The sequence below is a fragment of the Candoia aspera genome, chromosome 3 (assembly GCF_035149785.1).
Source record: "Candoia aspera isolate rCanAsp1 chromosome 3, rCanAsp1.hap2, whole genome shotgun sequence".
Lineage (NCBI taxonomy): Eukaryota > Metazoa > Chordata > Lepidosauria > Squamata > Boidae > Candoia > Candoia aspera.
In genome coordinates this window covers 108,783,981-108,805,702 of record NC_086155.1, presented here as the reverse complement: position 1 = coordinate 108,805,702, position 21,722 = coordinate 108,783,981, and the positions used below count along the sequence as shown (strand labels likewise).

Sequence of the window (21,722 nt, the reverse complement as noted above, 5' to 3'; positions counted from 1 at the left end):
TATCTTAGATTTTACTTAATATTTCTAGAGCAACTCCTCACCATTTAACCCACGCAATCATGAGTTATGATTCTATGATTAAACTATGATTTCAAATGTGTTAAGCTATTAGCAGTGTAAAATGCTGCCAAATACAGTGGTGCTTAAGTTGTGAACCCTTTTGAATTTTCAATATTTCTGCATAAATATGACCTAAAACATGATCTGTTTTCCACACAAATCCTAAAGCTAAAGAGAACTAATTAAACAAATGAGTCAAAAACATAATACTTGTTCATTTGTTTATTGAGGAAATCCAAAGTTACAAATTTGTGTGTGGCAAAATTCTTCTAAGAACGTTGGCATTTAGTAAATTGTTGTCAGTGATGGCAGCATCAGCTCCCAAATAGCCTTGTTTGCTTGTGAACTGCATTGCCACTAATGACAAGAGCAGCCTTCTTTCTCCTCTTAACACCATCCTTTTCTTTCTTAACAATGGCAATGATGCAGGAGGAGGTTGCTGCTTTCCAGATTTATCCCGCTTGTCAGATTTATGCTCTCTCCACTGCCTCTGTTGATCTTACCCAGTCTCATCCCAAAAAGAGATGTCCATTTGAATCTTCTTCATCTGTACAATTTCCTCCTCAGATACTCTCACAATTTCCCTGGTATATGTACATGTACATTCTAATGTTCTCCTTTATTCAGTTTCCCTTCCTTATTATTTCTTGGTTCTTTTTCACCTTAACGTGCTTCTTCTTTCCACACTCCACTCCACTCCTTTCCACATCTACTCTTTCTCGTTTTTTTACTGTCTCCAACTTTTCTGCACGTACAGCTGTCCACTCAACTTCTGTCCACAAAGGACTCCTAGCCTTCGTCATAACCCAATCTTTCTTCAACTGCCTTTCTCTTATACTCTCCTGTCCCCAACCTTGGACATTGGTAGTAATCAACTGGGCAGTGACATCCTTAGGCTGAACGGAATGGAATAAAATAAAAATTGATCAAACTTGCCCAGACAAAAGGGCAGCACTGTCAAAGCCTGCTCTGAGTTTTGCTTCTCATTTTACCTGTACAAGTCCACTATGGGCAGCTGTGGTACCACAAAGATTGGGAACTCCTGGGATACATACATTAAAATGTTTAATTAAAAAATAAGTGGAATGCTTTATTTCTTGCCGAACTCTAAACCCCAATGAGATCAGTAGTTTTATTTGTGTGGGTGAAGATGGAGGTGACAAGTTCAGTTATCATTTTTGGGTGTCACGGTATTATAGGTTTTTTGAATTCCTGGGCCAGATCCTTTCCATTAAATTTTCTGATTTCACATACATGCTTTATAGATATAAGATGCTTCATAATTTTCTTCTGTCCTACTGAACCACATGATAATCTTTGTTTCTCTGTTTGCTTGATAGACTGACCTTATTAAAGGCAACCAAAATACCTGGTGCATCATCAGGGACTATTGATGGGCACCAAAAATGTCCACGATATAGCATATGTGCATCCAGCTGCCAAAGCCATTTACAATGTTGTTAGTTCAGGGGCTTTCAGTTAGAATATCTATGGTGCTCTGCTACTAATCTTCTGTGGGGCATCATATTTTATGTTACATTAGCATAGCAGCTCTTCTGCCAAATCTTACAGGCCCTGAAAGAACTCAAGAACAGCTTTGCATCCTAAAACGTTTGCTTGGAAGTATACAAATGATAACTTCTAATCTACTAATATATATTCAGCTTTTTCTAGAAGCAATTTACCTGCTAGAGAAAGGATGCTGACCCACAAGATCTCCATTCTGAAGATGGTAATCACTGAAGAAATCAGGACTTATTGCTCCATCATGTGTTATTAATCCATCTATGAAAACAGAAAAAAATAGGGTCTGAATGTGATATTTCTAAAGTAAAATGTTAACAGTAAGGGGCTTGAGATTTTGTTTTGGAACTACTAAGTAGCATTAGTTTCATGTACTACAATGAAAAATTACAGCGTCAGTGGCAGATTTGTCACTTCCACTTACCATGTAAATATGTGTTTGAACATTTCCAGACAAGCCTTTAAAAGAATTTTGGAAGTGGTACATTCATGGATTTTGAAGGGCTCAAGGTGAATAACTTGGCTCTTTTGGTGCATGGTCAGTTGTTATTTTCTACAGGGGTATGCTGTTGATTAGAAGACTACTATTTTTTTTTTACCAGAAGAATAAGAAAGAGGTTCTGAAGGAAAAGCTCTTTTGCCTTAAAATTATCTTTGTTCCTTATGATTAGAATCCAACATTGTTATTACATAAATGGATATTTTTAACACTTGGTAATTGATCCTCCATCTGCAAGGGATGGTTAGTTGAATTTGCTTCCTTTCTTTGCCTACTGTTATAGGCCATGTGGAGATTAAAAAAAAAAAAAGGACAAGGACATTTCAAACCCATAAAATACGGTCAAGAGATGTAAAGCAATATGACCTAACAGTGAAAAAGCAAATGCAGTTACTGCAACTGTTAACTTACTTTCTTTCAAGGGAAGCTGATAATTTATGAAAAAATTATATATAGAAGAATTGTTTTTGTTTAAGAGAAGCTTTAAGACAACTTCTGAAAGATAATGCATTTTAGGTAATAAGGTGGCTGAGGAGCTGATTCTAAGAACCAATGGACATTTGGTTTGGAATCTTCTTGTATTTGCTGTTTTTCTTCTGTACTTGCTTTTCTTTTAGCCAGTTTTCTTCCAGTATCTAAGTTTGGTTTTATGGAAATAGAAGGCAGACAGGCTAGTCAGAAAAGGGTTAGATATTCCTATCCATATACTTCTGTTGCCATTTGTGTTGTACCTACTATTTTATTTGTGATTCATACAACATGGATTTGAACTCACAGTTCTGCTGTCAAATATAATTTGGCCTGCAATCACAAAACAACTGGTTGTTACGCTTGTTATGTCTCTGTAATGTTAATACTACAGACCATTCTCTCCTCTGAGTCCTGCTGTGCTGCCTAATTGTGGTACAAGTAGTCTTTATTTAGCAACCACAATTGAGACCAGCAACTTGGTTGTTAAGCGAAGTGATTGCTAAGTGAAGCCACAACTGTGCTTAAGAACTTACTTCAGCTTTCCTTTGCTTTACTGACCTACAAAGGTTGTGAATGCAAGGATTGGTTGCAAAGTTGCTTTTTCATCGCCATCATAACTGCAAATGGTCACTATATGAGGCAGTCGCTAAACAAGGACTACTTGTAGTGGTGGGGTGTTCCTGGGAGGGATAAGAAAAGAATGCCAGGAATGTATGCCAGGAATATGCCTCATCCCCATTACATCAACCCATTCCACCCAATCATGCAGAGGGCATGTTGCGGACCCCGTCGGTAAGGGAGTTTCATCTGGCGGGGTCCAGGAAGCAGGGCTTCTCTGCAGTAGCTGCCACCCTCTGGAACGTTCTGTCCCCAGAGGTGAGGCTAGCCCTGACAATCCAGAAGAACCTGAAGACTTGACTCTGCCACCTTGCTTGGGGCGGGAGGGGAGTAGTTACTCCTGGGGATGGCTGGCGCCTTAGAGTGCTCCTCACACACATGGACTGTGCTAGATCATCTGCCATTTGGATTTTATTTTTATTTTACATTTATATGTGATGATTGTATTTATATTTTATACATTTGTATTTACAGTATATTTTATGATTGCTGTTTTAATTGTTTGTTTTTATTGTAAACCGCCTAGAGTCCCTCTTGTGGGGGGAGATGGGCGGTGGCAAAATTTGAATAAATAATAATAAATAATAATACAAGCAACATAGGCAGCAAATGACTGTTTTTCTTGTTGTTTACAACCACAGGTCTTTTTAGTTTTCTTATTTCATGTTTTGAGGAGAATGATTCCCACCTAGAAGACTTAAGAGGTAAAAACTGAAGACCCAGATTTCTGCTTGTCCCACAATAACAAATTATGCTAGGATCTTTGGGAGATGATTGAGCAAAAACGATCCACTGGTTTTGAGTTGAAAGTGATCCACTGGTTTTTGTGCTGGGAAGGGCTAATTGGGTTTGTTGGTTAACACCCTGTACCTGTCACAAACCAATACAGTAGACTCTACTGTAAAAAACCTGGTAGAGAGACAAGGGGCAGAACTCTTCTTACTACTGATATTTCAGAATTAGTATGAACTCATTGCTCTAGCCATCAGGCCTTGGGACACCTTCCCTTGAGGCCTGCATAATTTGGTATGTGTTCCCATTATGGTTCTATGGATAGGAGGATGGTCCATAATTTTGTCCTCAACCTTTCCCTACGAGGAAGGAGGATGATAAGACAATAAACATGCTACAAATTTAGCTATTTTCCCACTTCCTCTGGTCCTTGTATTGCTGTATTGGGACTGGGAGAAAAAAATCCCCTGCAAAAGGGAAAGATTCTCTTAAACTAATGGTCCCTGTGCTCCCCCCCCCCCACATCCATACCTAAAAAACATGGTGTGGGAGACTTGCAGATAGGAAGACTAATAACATTAGTTAAAAGTAACAAATTCAGAATGAATAAAAGTAGCTCTGATTATACATTACAATAATTCTAGGAGAGCATAGTAGCTGAAATTAGAAATTTGCACCGCTTTCTATGACAGCCTCAGTATGTGTTGCAATATGTCCTTTAAAATACATAATCTCTCCCACAGTTCATCATATTTTTGGAATTACTCTTAGATAATTCACCATTCAAATGGGAATTTGAAAGTGAAAAATTACCTGATAAATTCAAGTAGCAATTGTTTTAGCATTTGTGACAACAAGCTAGCATCACATAAAACAGATGCAAAGTTAGGACTGTTTAAAGAAGACTTCTCCAAACCAAGCAAATATATGTAAACATATTGTAACAAGACTGAAAAAAATAATACAAAGGAAAACATATAGAAAAATTTCCCTTTCTGATTATCTGCTTATATTATAACCAGATGTAAATAGCAATGAATTGAATAAACATGTTTATTTCTTTCTAAATATCCCTTAGAGAGAGCATGTGTCACAAAGATTTAAGTTAAACAGACTCACAATACAATTTTAGGTCAGAACTTGAAATTGCAAATGCTATGGGGCTTCCATTTTCTTCTACCCACTCACTCCTAATTTGAGATAACACCATTACTCTCTAAAAATTCCTACCTCTTGCAGACAGACTGGAATGGAGCAGGAAAATTCAGAATATGATACAGTCTCATACATCTGGATTATTTATCGATTGATTTTTATTTATTGAACGTATTTATATGCTATTGCGATCAAAAGCATCTCTATGGCTTACATTATAGTAGTTAATGATTTTTAAAAGCCTTCAGTTTAAGGGGAAGGTGCTAATGTTTAAGGGAAATTACTAATACTTCAAAACCCACAAAAGTTTTAAATTCTTTGCTTAATCTTATATAATGGTTTTTAGAAATCAGGCCTCCAGAACTATAGTCGCACTAGACTTTCAGGCCACAGCTTCAAGTGTACCAGCTTCAACTGGTACAGTATGCAGCAGCTTGGGTAGTGATAGGACCTCTTAGGTACTCCTATATAACCACTCTACTGAAAGAGCTGCGTCGGTTACCAGGCGCAATTCAAATTATGGTTGCAGACCTGGATATCTGTGGGACTACTTTTTCCCTCTGGCTTCTGCCTGCCCAATAAGATGGGGACAGGTGGGATCCTTCCAGGTCCCCTCTCTTAAGAAACATCATCTTCAGGGACCATAAGGACAAGCATTTTCTGGAACAGTATTCCTCCCAAGATCAGATTGGCTCCCACCCGTTTTTTCAGAAAGCCATTAAAACATAGGTATTCCAGAGAGCTTGGGAGTAGATTTGAGATGAGATGGATCCTCTTGCTATGGATTTGGATAATGCTGGTTGTTCCTCAGATTACTGTTTTGTTTTCTTATTAGTTGATTACTGTCTTTATTCTAATGTTTTGTAAGCAGCTTAGAGGCTTGTTTATTTAGAGTGGCATTTAAATTTTAATAAATCCATGTATAGTTTTTATTTAATAAGGAACAGAATTTGAGATAGGGGAAATGAAAATGTCTGTTATGCTCTTACATATTGGGCCACCTGGCTGACCACCAGCCCACAGATTTTCTTTTTCATTTCTTTTAAGTAAATAAATCTTGGCTTTGTTGTTCTTGCTTTATATAACACGAGTAGGCAACCCAGCCATCCACAGCTGGTTAAGCCCTCCAGATATTCCCAATATTCTATAAGATCCAGTGACCAGAGTTCTTCTAGTACATAAGCCACATCGTTAGAATTCTGGCTGATGTTCTGCTGAGATCACTTGGCCTTTCAGGAACAGGGTTTTTCAGAATAATTAATGGCTGCAGCCATAGTAAGCCAAGAGGGTGACAATCAAGTCTGGAGACACAGGGATGGCTTTAATGTTCCATTCCCAAAATCTGAAGCTGCATCAAGACTGTTGGAGTGGGGCTAGGGGGAAGGAAGAGATCTGGAAGTACCCAAGTTTATGTGCGTGCATGCATGCATACATTCAATTATGTGTAAATATCTCTGGGTATTAATGTGTATAAAAGAATATTAATCTATTCCAATCCCTTTGAACCAGCAAACTTTTTTTAATTATTCCAGATAAGATGTAGCCTCTGCCATCAGATTCACAAAATAGTCTTCAAATCCTGTGAGAGTCTTGCTTGTCAATATATACAGAAAAATCTCTTGCATTAACAACTTTAATATTGATAACAAAGGGGAAACATGCATTCAGTTGCCTACAGCCACAATTAAGCAAACTAACCCTAAGCCTTCCCAGTAGGGAATAACAAACTATTTATATTGAACTTGCACATGACAGGAGTGTATTGCAATCTGTTCCAAGGAGCAATTGCAAGAAGCCTGGGGGTGGGAAGGGAGAGCAGTATGCTGCTTTTTGTGTCAGCCTTACCAGCACTGTAATAAAGATCAGGTCTTTCTAGAATGTCCCCTTCATGAATATAGGGTTCAATGCGGTCGTCCCCATACAGGTATTGCTCATTTTCATCCATTTGCCGGCTTTCCACCATTTCTAGCCACTGAGAGTTGTGCCATCGGAATTTCTCACTTTGTATCTTCTTAGCCCACTCTTCATCGTATTCCTGTTTGGACATTTAGAGATTTAATGTTAGGATTTCAATGGCATTCTTTGTTATCTTTGTCTTCAAAACAAAATCAAACATATTGCAAGAAGGTGAGGGGGTGGAAAAGAGGAAGATCAAGTTCAAACAGCAAGTAGAAAACAAGCAGTAATTAATTTTTTTTCTTATTCGAACATCTGGTGCTGGAGTTTTGGCTCTCAATGTAATTTATTTTGCCTGTGAGAGTAACAGTCAAAATCTTAAACTAAGTTATAAAGAAGAGTGATAATACCATTAAAAATAAGAGCTTAGGAATAGCACTGCTGGGTCTGACAAAAGCCATCTCTAATCCAGGATTCTATGTCACACAGCCACAACCAAGAAGCAGAAGATAAATGGTAGTCTTCCTTAGCAATTGGTCTTTAACTAACACTAAAATGAAACACAACATTTACAGTATACCTTTCTTTAATTCTAAATGTGGCCCTAGTTCCAAATGAGTGCTACCTTGTCTTACAGTCAACAGTAAATTTAAAATTATTCTGTGGTGGTCATGCAAAAAAATTCAAAACTATTGGAAAGAAATATATTTTAAAAAATTATGATATTACATCCATTAGAGTATCTGGAAATATTGTAATTAATCATTTAAAATATTTGTATCATTCAAGAAAAGAAAACCCAGCATTCTTGCATGCGTTACATATTATTACAATTGTTTTATAAGTGAATATTATCCACATCAGATAATAGATATGGATTCCCTGAATACTTAAAAAAAACTTTGCAGAAGAATTTCACATATAAAGAATACATTATTTGCATGTTAAAGCATTCACCAGTCCTGTATTTCCATTTTGCCTATGTTAAAAATCAGTAAGTATAATAAATATATAGTACTAAAATATTCTTGTTACATAGTGTTCAATTAACGATGGCAACTGGGACCAGGAACTCTGTTGCTAACAATGCACTCATAAAGGGCAATGTCACTTGACTTACAACAGTTCTGGCAGTTCCAGCTGCCACAGTTAGGCGAATCCTGCACAGTTGTTCGGCGCAACATCACTTGATCTCTATTTGCGATCTCCTACCAGCTTCCCTATTGACTTTGCTTGTCGGAAGCCAGAAGCGAAGGTTGCAAATGATGATTACGTGACCACAGGACGCTATGACCAACATAATTGTGAGCCAGTTGCCAAGTGCCCAAATCATGATCCCGTGACATCTGGGCCGCTGCAACAGCTGCAACTTCGAGGACCAGCCATAAGTCTCCTCGTTCAGCAACGTCGTAACTTTGAATGGTCACTGAACAAATGGTCATTAACTTAGAATAAAATGATCACTTACTGCTATTATATCCAGTGTATTATCACAGACTTTACGGATTTCAGAGTTTTTATCATGCATCAGGTCTATAAGATATGCTGGAGCCTCTAAGAAGATAGAGTAAAGGATCTAAAACAATGTTGGAAGCTTCAAACTGGTGATATTTATGATTTTGCTGTAAAAGATACACCAAAAGAAATAAAAGAAGGAAACACATGTACTAATCACATGCTTCATTATAAGTTATAAAGGAAGGGGACAGTCCCTTTTAAGTTTGAAATACTGTATTTATTTAAGAAGTAACTTTTCCCCAAATAATTACCTTTGAAAGGGAATGTCATTTTACATTCACTAGAATATCCTAAAAGGGGAAGGAAAGGGAGCTACTTCATGAAGAATATAGACATGCTAGCTCTGCCCTCCTGCTGCTAGCTTCCACTGGCAGACAGTAAGTCTATGCAGTGGAGTGGAATGTCTCCTCTATCCATGGGAAGCGAACAACTGGAAAATCAAGGTATCATTAGAGAGGCTCTATTCCAGACACTCTCTCTTTACACATGGAGGGGACCAAGATGCAAATCAGGCTAATATATTTACTTAATAAATTCATAACCAAACTTACTTGAGAGAAAGAGCCCCTGATCTCTATAGGACTTACAGCAGAGTAAACATGCATAGGTTGCCTTGAGCTGAGCTACACAGATCTATCTCCAATGGAGCAGGAACCTATGCATTACTTATAATAAAGCAGTACATACAGGTACTGGGAATTCTGCTTTCAATATTAATTTAGATGAAAAAAGGAAAGACAGTAGAACTAGAATCCATCCTTCAGAATTATAGCTTATTCCTGTTCTTCCGTATCTCCCCAGACAAAGGAGTAAATAGAAAGCAGGCTTAGGATAAGGCCTTGGCAGTCTTCCAGAAGTCTAGCCTATGGCACACTTTCTTCCTCCCCAGCTCCATTCATGGAATAATCCCAGTCATATAGCCAATTCTGAAGCATTTCCACAAATAGCTAAAGTATAGTATGTGTTTGCTTACCACACAAATCCTACATATTGGCTGAAGAAAGCTGCATATGCCTGAAACAATATAATTCTATAACTTGATTAGTTAATCTGCTCATTGGCTATTGTTTCTATTTCATCTGACACCCTCATATTCCAGGATGGCATTTATTTTGTCCATCCCATCCACCTATATTTTCCCTTTTTTGCAGTCCAATTGTTTAACTACCCCATGAGAATCAAGAAAAGGTTAGAAGGATTGTAAGCTGATGGGACATTACCTTGCACACTTGCCTGCTAAATGAAAGATACCAAATTCAGAATTGGATGGACACAACCTATTCTACTTTTCCATTTATAAATGAATCTTGACCTGATAATTAGTAAGAGAGTGATCAAGGGAACATTTTCATCTGCTAATAAAAACACAGCTATATTGATGCCGGTGGGATGTAAATGACTGTTGAAAACAACACTGAAATATAGGCTTGCTCTGTTTTGCAAGCTCTGTTGCTGAGTAATTGTGGGACAGAAAATAAACAATCACATAGATCACTACATTTCCATATTAGGTACACTTGCCTTCCATTCCTTTGCTATTTGTCACAAATTGGAGAAAGTACAAAAGTCTTGGAAGGACAAAAACAACAGCTCCACATGCACACATGGACACACACGGATACATACAGGGTTAGCTTCTCATTTGTCACTGCATGCATTCTCAATGCTAATTCCAGCTGTCTTTCAATTAAAAGCATTAATAACAAAGGAACACTTGATAAAGGATACGAGTCTCTTTGATGATGACATCTCTAGTGGCTTGATGGAAGACCATCTGGTAAAACACATAAATGATTTGGCACACAAACTCATCATCTTCCTGCTGAGCTATAAAAAGAAAGATTATCCTGTGTCATATTTTAAATCACTGACTACAAGCAGTCTAAGCCACATGAATAAATATACCAATTTTGTTAGAATACTGTACCTACATGTTTTTACTAAAGCTAGGAATAATACTTTTCTGAAAACCTATTTAATGAACACTGCATCCAATTACTTATTAAAGAAAGAAGCCTTAAACTAGATTAAATCTATAGCAATGGCAACATTTTCAGAAGCAGCTGCCCTCTTTTTTTAGATAACCACCCTGCCCTCCCTGCTTCCTTTACTCATACAAATACATACACCTTATATCTCAATGCAATCCATACATACGGATCCTTTCTTTTTCTCAGGCAAGAAAACATAGCAGATTGTCTAAAGAGGGAAACACTATTCTTGTTCCAGAACTTCATTTGACTTCCACTGGGAAAACAAAAGCACCTTCTTTCTTGGTCAATGCAGCTTACTTCAGTCTTCATCATGAAAGATGGCAGGAAGAGTTGGGATCAGAAAGGAGAAGTTGTGAACTGAATACAGTCAGTTCACTGATTTCCTGTAGTCTTAAAAGATACTTTGTGCCCATGTCATTATTTAAAATTTAATTTTAAATCAATTCTGAATGAAGTAGCTGCATGGAATCAGAAGAAAAGGCGGAGATTTAGGACCATATCATAATCCCACAAAGGAGGTACTATGCTTGGCAAATAGATAGGACTGCGTTTACTCATTACTTCAAGCCTCTAGCCTGACTAAATGGGACTGTACTGGCTCAATTTAGACTTCTGGTCCACTCAAAAACACAGATGGACTCCTAAACAGACTGTTAATCCCAAGAAAACATTCCCTGAAGCCTCTTATTTCTGTGTCTTCCAGATCTGTGGTTCTAGGCCCACCATCATTCCTGTGGCCTTAGATGATACTCAGATGAATCCCAGTTGGGATCTGGGGCTGCAGGTATCTCAGTAGCTGGGAACAGTTCTTCCCAACTTGTCCAGCTGGGACATAGCCCCTGGTCCCCATCAGTCTCTAAAACCTCCTTGGCTTTTCATCCTCTGAGTATGACTCCACCATGGGTCCAGGAATCTTGAGAGTAAAACTATATTTTATATCTTGAAATTCTAGCCAACATTTTGTTGTGCAAGATAGCACAAGAAATGTATAGAGGAAAGTAAAAAGTAAGCTATTTAATGCCCTCCCTTGCCAACTCCCTTCACCATTTTTTCCCAACAGGCATGCTTGAAATATGGTTTTGGGACACAAATATGTTGGTGCTATGCCAGCAAGAGAGCAATAAATGGTGGAAGGTACTCTTTAGCTATAAATCACACCATGTACAACCATGGCTCACAAGGCTGAAATCCAAATCTCAAGATTTCAGCTATAACTGATGCCCACTTAAAAGAAGCTGGACCAAATTAATTTGCATTCTGAACTCTAGGCTGTAAGCACTCAACCAAGCCTTAATTTCTTCTATTAAAATTAACATTGCACAATTTTACTTGGTAAAATTTGATCTCATTTTTTGTGGGGAATGGGATGCGACTTCCTAACACTGTACTGAAAACCTTGATTCCAGCACACTATTGCTAAATTTTGATAATGAAAAAATTGAGGAATGGGTAATTTTTAATGTGTAATAAACAAACATTCAAAAAGTAGTGTGCAACACTTGCTACATACCATTCAGTAGTTCAATAAGTGCTGGAATAATCCCTGATTTAGCTAGCAGTGCTGCACAGGAATCATCCATTGATACAGTTCCAATCATTATCACCACTTCCAAGACAAGGTCATCTTCTGCTGAACCTGATAAATTTAAAAGAGCAGCAATATTACAGCCCCTAGTGGGATGCAGACCTCTTTGCTTGAAGACCTTCACAGCATCTCTCAAAATATGAGCAAACTTTGTTAAATTACAGTGACATAATCATTGCTGCCCTGATATGACATGCTGGGTCAGCTTTCAATTATCACTCAACATGAACACTGAACATAACATTATGTCATCACAACTGTTGCACCAATTCTTAAAGCACTTATTTACAAATACACTAGACTAATATAAAAGATAAAATGTTCTACCCTATGTTCATTGCAATTGCAGCTTTTTGAATGATTACCAGGCACTGTAAAATCCATGGACCCTTCAAAAAAACTCATTTCTCCCCCCAGTCTATGCATTTGTGCACCACCCTAATGTGGTGATTCAAACTCAAAATAGTTATTTGGAAATAAAAGGAAGTAAGTAGGGATGTGCTAGTCATACTCTTCCAAGAACAGAACATTCCAGGGAACACTGGCACATTCTATTTTACTCCTCGACCATGCCAATCCAGCAATTCTGTGTGTATAAATTTTTTGGAACAGGAACAGTTTGTGGTGTTCCAGTTGCAATCTGGCCAGCAGGGTCTGCAGCAAGCCACAAGCAAAATTATGAAGTATGCATGGTGACACCATGATGCCAAACCTGCCCTTATAGCCATCCTGACATCTGAAATATATATGTTGCATTATTTGCATCATGATGCATGTTTCATCAGTTGTCTCCCTTGTCCCCCCTGAGCCTGGCCCCAATTCAAACTAGGAACCATTTTTACTTCGAGGTTGACTTCTAGAAATTCTCTGGACCACCGCCAGGATGACTGGGTAAAGCATTAACAGAGAAAAATGAAATGTTCCAGTACTCCCCAGAACATTCCATTCTTGGAATGGCATGTTTGGCATATAACTAGAAGGAAGCTTGAATTATTTTATCATTCATGTGTCCCAGTAAACAGCAATTCACGGTTTATTTTAGTTAAACACAGGAGACAGGAATAATACAGGAATCCTTCCTAGTACATCCTTGTACTCTCCAAACAGCTTTCTCTGACAGGCAGCACCGGCTGCTTATCTAATTGTGGTTCTTCAAATGGTCATCTCAGAATTTACATATATTTACATTTATAAGACCAGTTAATACTACTACTGTTCAAATTTATGCACCAACCACAAATGCTGAAGATGAGGAAATTGAAAACTTTTACCACATGCTGCAATCTGAAATTGATCGAACATGCAATCAAGATGCTTTGTTACTAGAACTGGAATGCGAAAGTTGGAAACAAAGAAGAAGGATCAGTAGTTGGAAAATATGGCCTTGGTGACAGAAAAGACACTGGAGATCACATGACAGAATTCTGTAAGACCAATGATTTATTTGCAATACTTTTTTCCAACAACACAGTCAATGACTATATACACGGACCTCGCCAGATGAATTACGCAGAAATCAAATTGATTACGTTTGTGGAAGGAGAAGATGGAGAAGCTCAATACTATCAGTTAAGGCAAAGCCAGGAGCTGACTGTGGGACGGATCATCAATTGCTCATGTGCAAGTTCAAACTGAAGCTGAAGAAAATTAAAGCAAGTCCAAGAATACCAAAGTATGATCTAGAAAACATCCCACCTGAATTTAGAGATCACCTCCAGAATAGATTTGATGCACTAAACACTGATGACCAAAGACCAGAAGCGTTGTGGGAAGACATTAAGAACATAATATGCGAAGAAAGTGAAAGATCATTAAAAAGGCAGGAAAGAAGGAAAAGATCCAAATGGATGTCAGATGAGACTCTGGAACTTGCTCTTAAACGCCGAGTAGCTAAAGCTAATGGAAGAAAGAATGAAGTAAGAGAGCTAAATAGAAAATTTCAAAGGGCAGCTCGAAAAGATAAGGAAAAATATTATGATGAAATATGCAAAGACCTAGAGCTAGAAAATCAAAGAGGAGGAACACGATCAGCATTTCTCAGCTGAAAGAGCTGAAGAGAAAATTCAAGCCCTGAGCTGCTATCCTTAAAGATTCTATTGGCAGTACATTAAATGACGCGGGTAGTATTAAGAGAAGATGGAAGGAATATACAGAATCACTGTATAAAAAAGGATTAGTCAATGTTCAGCTATTTCAGGAGGTAGAATATGATCAAGAACCATCAGTATTGAAGGAAGACGTTCAAGCTGCACTGAAGGCATTGGCGAAAAACAAGGCTCCAGGAATTGATGGATTACCAATTGAAATATTTCAACAATCAGATGCAGCAGTGGAAGCACTTACTCTTCTATGTCAAGAAGTTCGGAAGACAACAACCTGGCCAACTGATGGAGGAGATCTCTATTCATGCCCATTCCAAAGGAGATCAAACAGAATTTGGAAATTATTCAACAATTTCGTTGATTTCACATTAGCAAAATTTTGCTGAAAATAATTGAACAATGTTTGCAGCCTTTCATTGATAGAGAACTACCAGAAGTCCAGGCTGGATTTAGAACAGGATGCGGTAAGAGAGATATCACTGCTGATGTCAGATGGATCTTGGCTGAATGTAAAGAATACCAGAAAAATGTTTACTTCTATTTCATTGATTATGCAAAGGTGTTTGACTGTGTGGACCATAACAAGTTATGGCTAATATTACGAAGAATGGGAATTCCAGAGCACTTAATTGTACTCATGCGGAACCTGTACACGGATCAAGAGTCAGTTGTTAGAACAGAAAACGGTGACACCGAGTGGTTCAAAATTGGAAAAGGAGTGCAGCAAGGTTGCATATGTTCACCCTACTTATTCAGTATGTATGCTGAACAAATAATTAGAGAAGCAGGAATGTACAAAGAAGAATGGGGTATCAGAATTGATAGAAGACTCATTAACAACCTGCGATATGCAGATGATACAACTTTGCTTGCTGGAAGTGAAGAAAACTTGAAGTACTTGCTGATGAAGATCAAAGATTGTAGCCAGCAATACGGACTATGCCTGAATGCGAAGAAAATGAAGATTCTCACAAATGGACCAATAAACAATGTCACAATAAATGGAGAAGAAACTGAAGTCATCAATGATTTCATTCTACTTGGATCAACAATCAATGCCAAGGGAAGTAGTAAACAAGAAATCAAACGATGTATTGTGCTGGGAAAATCTGCCATCAAAGACCTATCTAAAGTTTTCAGAAGTAAATACATCAGTTTAAAAACAAAGGTGTGTCTGACTCACGGTCTTCTCAATTGCCACATATGCCTGTGAAAGTTGGACATTAAAAAAAGGAAGATAGAAGAAGAATTGATGCATTTGAATTGTGGTGTTGGTGAAGATTATTGAAAATACCATGGACTGCCAGAAGAACAAACAAATCAGTTTTAGAAGAAAAACAACCAGAATGTTCCCTAGAGGCGGAGATAACTAAGCTTAGACTCTCATACTTCGGGCACAGTCAAGACAGACCGATCACTTGAAAAGCACATCACGTTTGGTAAAGTCGAGGGACAGCGGAAAAGAGGAAGACCTTCAATGCGATGGATTGATACAATTATACAACAATGGATGCAAACATTGGAACAGTCAGGCATATGGCACAAGACCTAACAGCATTTAGTTTATTTATTTATCAAATTTTATCACTGCCCATCTCCCCTCAAAAGGGGCATTTTGTTCTGTTATACATAGGGTAACCATGAGTCGTAAACAATTCAACGGCAACTAACAACAACATTTATACCTGCTCAGGCTATCATTTGGAATATTTTTGGCAGTTATTTCATCTTCCTCTCAATGTGTATGCCTTCAGATTACCTTAACTTCTTCAGCCAATGCATGTAGTAACTTTCAAAAGCAAGCATTTATATCAGAGCTTTCCAAACTTTTCAAGTTGGTGACACACTTTTTAGACATGTATCATTTCGTGACACAGTAATTTAGTTTTACTAGCAAACAGGAGGTTAAACTAACCCCTTATAAGAGATAAGGACACATACACAAATTAGCGGTTAGAAGCCAATCGGACCTCCTGTTATTCAGCCCTCCTTCCTGCTCATCATTCTCTCACGCTGATTGATGGCGGTGATGGCAACTCATGCCCCACCAATCAGCTGCTTTTCTTCTTCCCATGCTAGGCTCTTCTCAATTTTCGCTCCTTCCCCATTGTTTCCTGCCAATTGATCTAACGGTCCTAATGGACCTTCTTAGTCTCCCTCTGACTCAGCCTCCATCCTAACACACTGCAGGTGCGACCGTGTCACCGGAAGTCACACAGAATCAGTTATTTCGACCCGATTACACATACTGCGCATGTGCAGTACCTGTATGATCCCTTGACTGCACAACACACCTATACACTGCAGCCGACATACTAATGTGTCACGACACACAGTTTGAAAAGCTTTGATCTATATGGATATTTGGATGAGTATGAATGCTTAGATGACCACCTAAAGAAGTATAGTTATAGAAAAGCATTAAGCAAAATTGTTCATACATATGCAATTTGTAAACCGCCCAGAATCCCCCATTGGGGGAGATGGGCGGTGATATAAATTTAATAAATAATAATAATAATAATAATAATAATAATAATAATAATATATTTTGACCCCTTCTTTATATTCTCTATGCATTACACATATGGATAATTTGCAAACTTTAGTTCAGAGAATAAGGTAACTCTACCAAAGGATGCATGTGTATATGTTCTGGTGTCCAACTTGCAAAGCTGAGTATACATATGGCTGAGATCAGCAAATATCATGGAATGCTGTAGGAGAAGCAATCACTCTAGTGAAAAGTGTGTGCAGTCTTCAATTATTAAAAATAGTACATTTATTTACTGATCAACCCTATTTCCAATGAAATCATTAATGTTATTCATGAGACTGGTATGTGTGGGAAGGGAGAGCTGCAGAAATTTATTTTATTATTTTAATGGGTCATGGTATAACAAAGTTTGAGAAGCCCTGAGTTGGTACAAGCCAATGCTGAGTGAGCATCCAAACTCTGGAATGTTTTCAATTGTGAGGATAGGAATGAAAAAAATGTATAGCATTAAATTACATTCATTCAAAAATAAATGAATAAATAAATATAATCTTCGAATCCCTTTTGGATAATTTTATTGTTAAATAAAATACAATTTTTTTCTGTATTTGTATTTTATATTGCTATTTTAAAGTTTATACTACCCAGACTGCTAATTTTAATCTCTTTTATTGCACATGTGTAGCCAAAGCAAGCATCTTAGCATTCTTTGATTTAATATTGTCTTTTAGTGAAAATTCTTTGTTCATATGTACCTTTCCTAATTACCCTCATATTATCAATTTAGTTTTGGATATTTGAATACCTATTTCTTTGTGCTCATGTTAATGATGGTAATAAAGTTATTTCAAAAATGTAATTTCTTGATTGGGGCACCCCCCCCCCAAATTTTGTTATTATGGAATGTCAAAACATTTCAAAATGTTTCTGAGACACTTGCTTCCTGAGCGGAGGGAGCTGCTCATTAAAATGATTCTTTCAAGGATAAAAGACCATGGTTTCAAATAGTTTTCCCATAAGTCCAGAAAAAATTACAAAGACTGTCCATAGTGGAAAAGAAACTGTCCATGTTTTTGGAAAGTATCTTGTGAGCATGAGAATAAATTCATCAACCTAATCAAGAAAATAAAGAAATAAAGACTACCAGCCAGACTGGGATGTATCTAATGTTACAGTTCAAGTTCAACCTGGGAAACAAAAGGCAGTGCTATGAATGATGCTGATTATACACCACCAGCTGAGGGAGATTCAGCTCCAGAAAGACAGAACTACAACTTGCTGACGAAAGCTGAAAGCGTGTGTGTGTGTGTGTGTGTGTGTATGCATGCCTTCAAGTTAGTGTCGTGAAACCATAATTTGCTGTTTATTTGTTTAGTCGCTTCTGACTCTTCGTGACTTCATGGACCAGTCCACGCCAGAGCTTCCTGTTGGTCGTCAACACCCCCAGCTCCCCCAGGGATGAGTCCGTCACCTCTAGAATATCATCCATCCATCTTGCCCTTGGTCGGCCCCTCTTCCTTTTGCCTTCCACTCTCCCTAGCATCAGCATGTTCTCCAGGGTGTCCTGTCTTCTCATTATGTGGCCAAAGTATTTCAGTTTTGCCTTTAATATCATTCCCTCAAGTGAGCAGTCTGGGTTTATTTCCTGGAGGATGGACTGGTTTGATCTTCTTGCAGTCCAAGGCACTCTCAGAATTTTCCTCCAACACCACAGTTCAAAAGCATCGATCTTCCTTCGCTCAGCCTTCCTTATGGTCCAGCTCTCGCAGCCATATGTTACTACGGGGAACACCATTGCTTTAACTATGCGGGCCTTTGTTGTCAGTGTGATGTCTCTGCTCTTAATTATTTTATCGAGATTTGTCATTGCTCTTCTCCCAAGGATTAAGCGTCTTCTGATTTCCTGACTGCAGTCAGCATCTGTAGTAATCTTTGCACCTAGGAATACAAAGTCTTTCACTGCTTCTACATTTTCTCCCTCTATTTGCCAGTTATCAATCAAGCTGGTTGCCATAATCTTGGTTTTTTTGAGGTTTAGCTGCAAGCCAGCTCTTGCACTTTCTTCTTTCACCTTCATCATAAGGCTCCTCAGTTCCTCTTCACTTTCAGCCATCAAAGTGGTATCATCTGCATATCTGAGATTGTTAATGTTTCTTCCAGAGATTTTAACTCCAGCCTTGGATTCCTCAAGCCCAGCTTGTCACATGATGTGTTCTGCATACAAGTTGAATAGGTAGGGTGAGAGTATACAGCCCTGCCGTACTCCTTTCCCAATCTTAAACCAGTCCGTTGTTCCCTGGTCTGTTCTTACTGTTGCTACTTGGTCATTATACAGATTCTTCAGGAGGCATACAAGATGACTTGGTATCCCCATACCACTAAGAACTTGCCACAATTTGTTATGGTCCACACAGTCAAAGGCTTTAGAATAGTCAATAAAACAGAAATAGATGTTTTTCTGAAACTCCCTGGCTTTTTCCATTATCCAGCAGATATTGGCAATTTGGTCTCTAGTTCCTCTGCCTTTTCTAAACCCAGCTTGTACATCTGGCAATTCTCGCTCCATGAACTACTGAAGTCTAGCTTGCAGGATCTTGAGCATTACCTTACTGGCATGTGAAATGAGTGCCACTGTTCGATAGTTTGAACATTCTTTAGTGTTCCCCATTTTTGGTATGGGGATATAAGTTGATTTTTTCCAATCTGATGGCCATTCTTGTGTTTTCCAAATTTGCTGGCATATAGCATGCATTACCTTGACAGCATCATCTTGCAAGATTTTGAACAGTTCAGCTGGGATGCTGTCGTCTCCTGCTGCCTTGTGATTAGCAATGCTTCTTAAGGCCCATTCAACCTCACTCTTCAGGATGTCTGGCTCTAGCTCACTGACCACACCGTCAAAGCTATCCCCGATATTGTTATCCTTCCTATACAGGTCTTCTGTATATTCTTGCCACCTTTTCTTGATCTCTTCTTCTTCTGTTAGGTCCTTACCATCTTTGTTTTTGATCATACCCATTTTTGGGTATGGAGTTTACCTCCGATGTTTCTAATTTTCTGGAAGAGGTCTTTTGTCCTTCCTATTCTATTGTCTTCTTCCACTTCCACGCATTGCTTGTTTAAAAATAATTCCTTATCTCTTCTAGCTAACCTCTGGAATTTTGCATTTAATTGGGCATATCTCCCCCTATCACTGTTGCCTTTTGCTTTCCTTCTTCCTTGGGCTACTTCTAGTGTCTCAGCAGACAGCCATTTTGTCTTCTTGGTTTTCTCTTTCTTTGGGATGTATTTTGTTGCCGCCTCCTGAACAATGCTGCGAACCTCTGTCCAGAGTTCTTCCGGGACCCTATCTACTAAGTCCAGTCCCTTAAATCTATTCTTCACCTCCACTGCATATTCCTTAGGAATATTAGTGAGCTCCTATCTAGCTGATCTGTGCGTCTTCCCTAATCTCTTTAGTCTGATCCTAAATTGTGCAAGAAGAAGTTCGTGATCTGAACTACAGTCAGCTCCAGGTCTTGTTTTTACTGACTGTACAGATGTCCGCCACCTTTGGCTGCAAAGGATGTAGTCAATCTGATTTCGGTGTTGTCCATCTGGGGAAGTCCATGTATAAAGCCGTCTCTTAGGTTGTTGGAAGAGAGTGTTTGTTATGCAGAGTGAGTTGTCTTGGCAAAATTCTATCAGCCTATGTCCTGCTTCATTTTGTTCTCCCAGGCCATGCTTACCTGTAATTCCAGGTGTCATTTGACTGCCCACCTTAGCATTCCAGTTTCCCGTGATGAAAATAACATCTTTTAGGCGTGTTGTCCAGTAGGTGCTGCAGATCCTCATAGAACCGCTCTACTTCAGCTTCTTCAGCATCTGTGGTTGGGGTGTATATTTGGATCACTGTGATGTTAGATGGCCTGCCCTGAATTCGAATTGAGATCATTCTATCGTTTTTTGGATTGTATCCAAGCACTGCTTTAGCCACTTTACGATTAATTATGAAGGCTACTCCATTTCTTCTGTGGTCCTCTTGTCCACAGTAGTAAATCTGGTGGTCATTTGATGTGAAGTGGCCCATTCCAGTCCATTTCAGTTCACTGACGCCCAAAATGTCTATCTTTAATCTTGACATCTCACCAATAACCACATCCAATTTGCCCTGGCTCATAGATCTTACATTCCAGGTTCCAATGGCGTGTTGATCCTTAGAACATCGGATTCGCCGTTTACCACCAGCACCGTCAGCTGCTAGCCGTCCTTTCGGCTTTGAGCTAGCTGCGTCATCACGTCTGGGGCTAGTTGAACTCATCCTCTGTTCCTCCCCAGTAGCATTTTGACCATCTTCCGACCTGGGGGTCTCATCTTCCGATGGTATACTGACATATCTCTGGTTGTACTGATCCATTTAGTTTTCACAGCAAGAATACTGGGGTGGGTTGCCATTACCTTCCCCAGGGATCGCATTTAGTCTGACCTCTCTGTCATGACCTTCCCGCCTTGGGTGGCCCTTCACGGTTTAGCTCATGGCATCATTGAGGTGCTCAAGCTCCAGCACCACGAGAAGGTAACGATCCTTTGCTGAAGGAAACCATAATAGGGTAATGAATTTATTGAGTTTGCTCAGACTAAAATTGGACAAAATCTCCCATCTTTCTTTGGAACAGTAATATATCAGGCATAAAGTCCTGCCTGTTTTTCCAAGGTGGGGATTGCCTCTCTAGAGAACAGAGGACTTCTCCAGTAAAGGTTTTGCCTTTTTTTTTTTAACATACCCAATACAAAGAGTGTCCATCAGAAGGGGAGACATTTTATGATAAATTAGTACATTTTTGAAGAATTTCCAGAATGCATCCAAAGCAAATGAAGTTAAACTTAAAGAAAAAAGGAAGTTACAAAAGCAATAAGGAAAAATAAAATAATGCTGAGTAAGAACAATGTTCTTACTCAGAGGTGTGTATTGTTCTAAAAGGAATTAAAATAACATTCAAGAATATGCACTCAATAAAGGGCTATCTGCTGGTGAAGAGCTAAGCTCAAGAACTTTCTGAATGATGCCCCCTGCAGCAGCAGATCCTATATG

General features: G+C 38.6%; 1 protein-coding gene across 1 annotated transcript in view; it reads right to left on the bottom strand.

Annotated features, from left to right (window-relative positions):
* KIFAP3 (kinesin associated protein 3) overlaps positions 1 to 21,722 on the bottom strand; it is a 72,621-nt gene that overhangs the window by 7,303 nt on the left and 43,596 nt on the right. The window contains exons 15-19 of the mRNA XM_063298555.1: positions 11,978 to 12,103; positions 10,202 to 10,300; positions 8,424 to 8,509; positions 6,905 to 7,094; positions 1,746 to 1,845 (exon numbers count right to left, since the gene is read on the bottom strand). Of these exons, the coding sequence (XP_063154625.1) occupies positions 1,746 to 1,845; positions 6,905 to 7,094; positions 8,424 to 8,509; positions 10,202 to 10,300; positions 11,978 to 12,103 (601 nt within the window). The remainder of the gene's footprint in view (positions 1 to 1,745; positions 1,846 to 6,904; positions 7,095 to 8,423; positions 8,510 to 10,201; positions 10,301 to 11,977; positions 12,104 to 21,722) is intronic.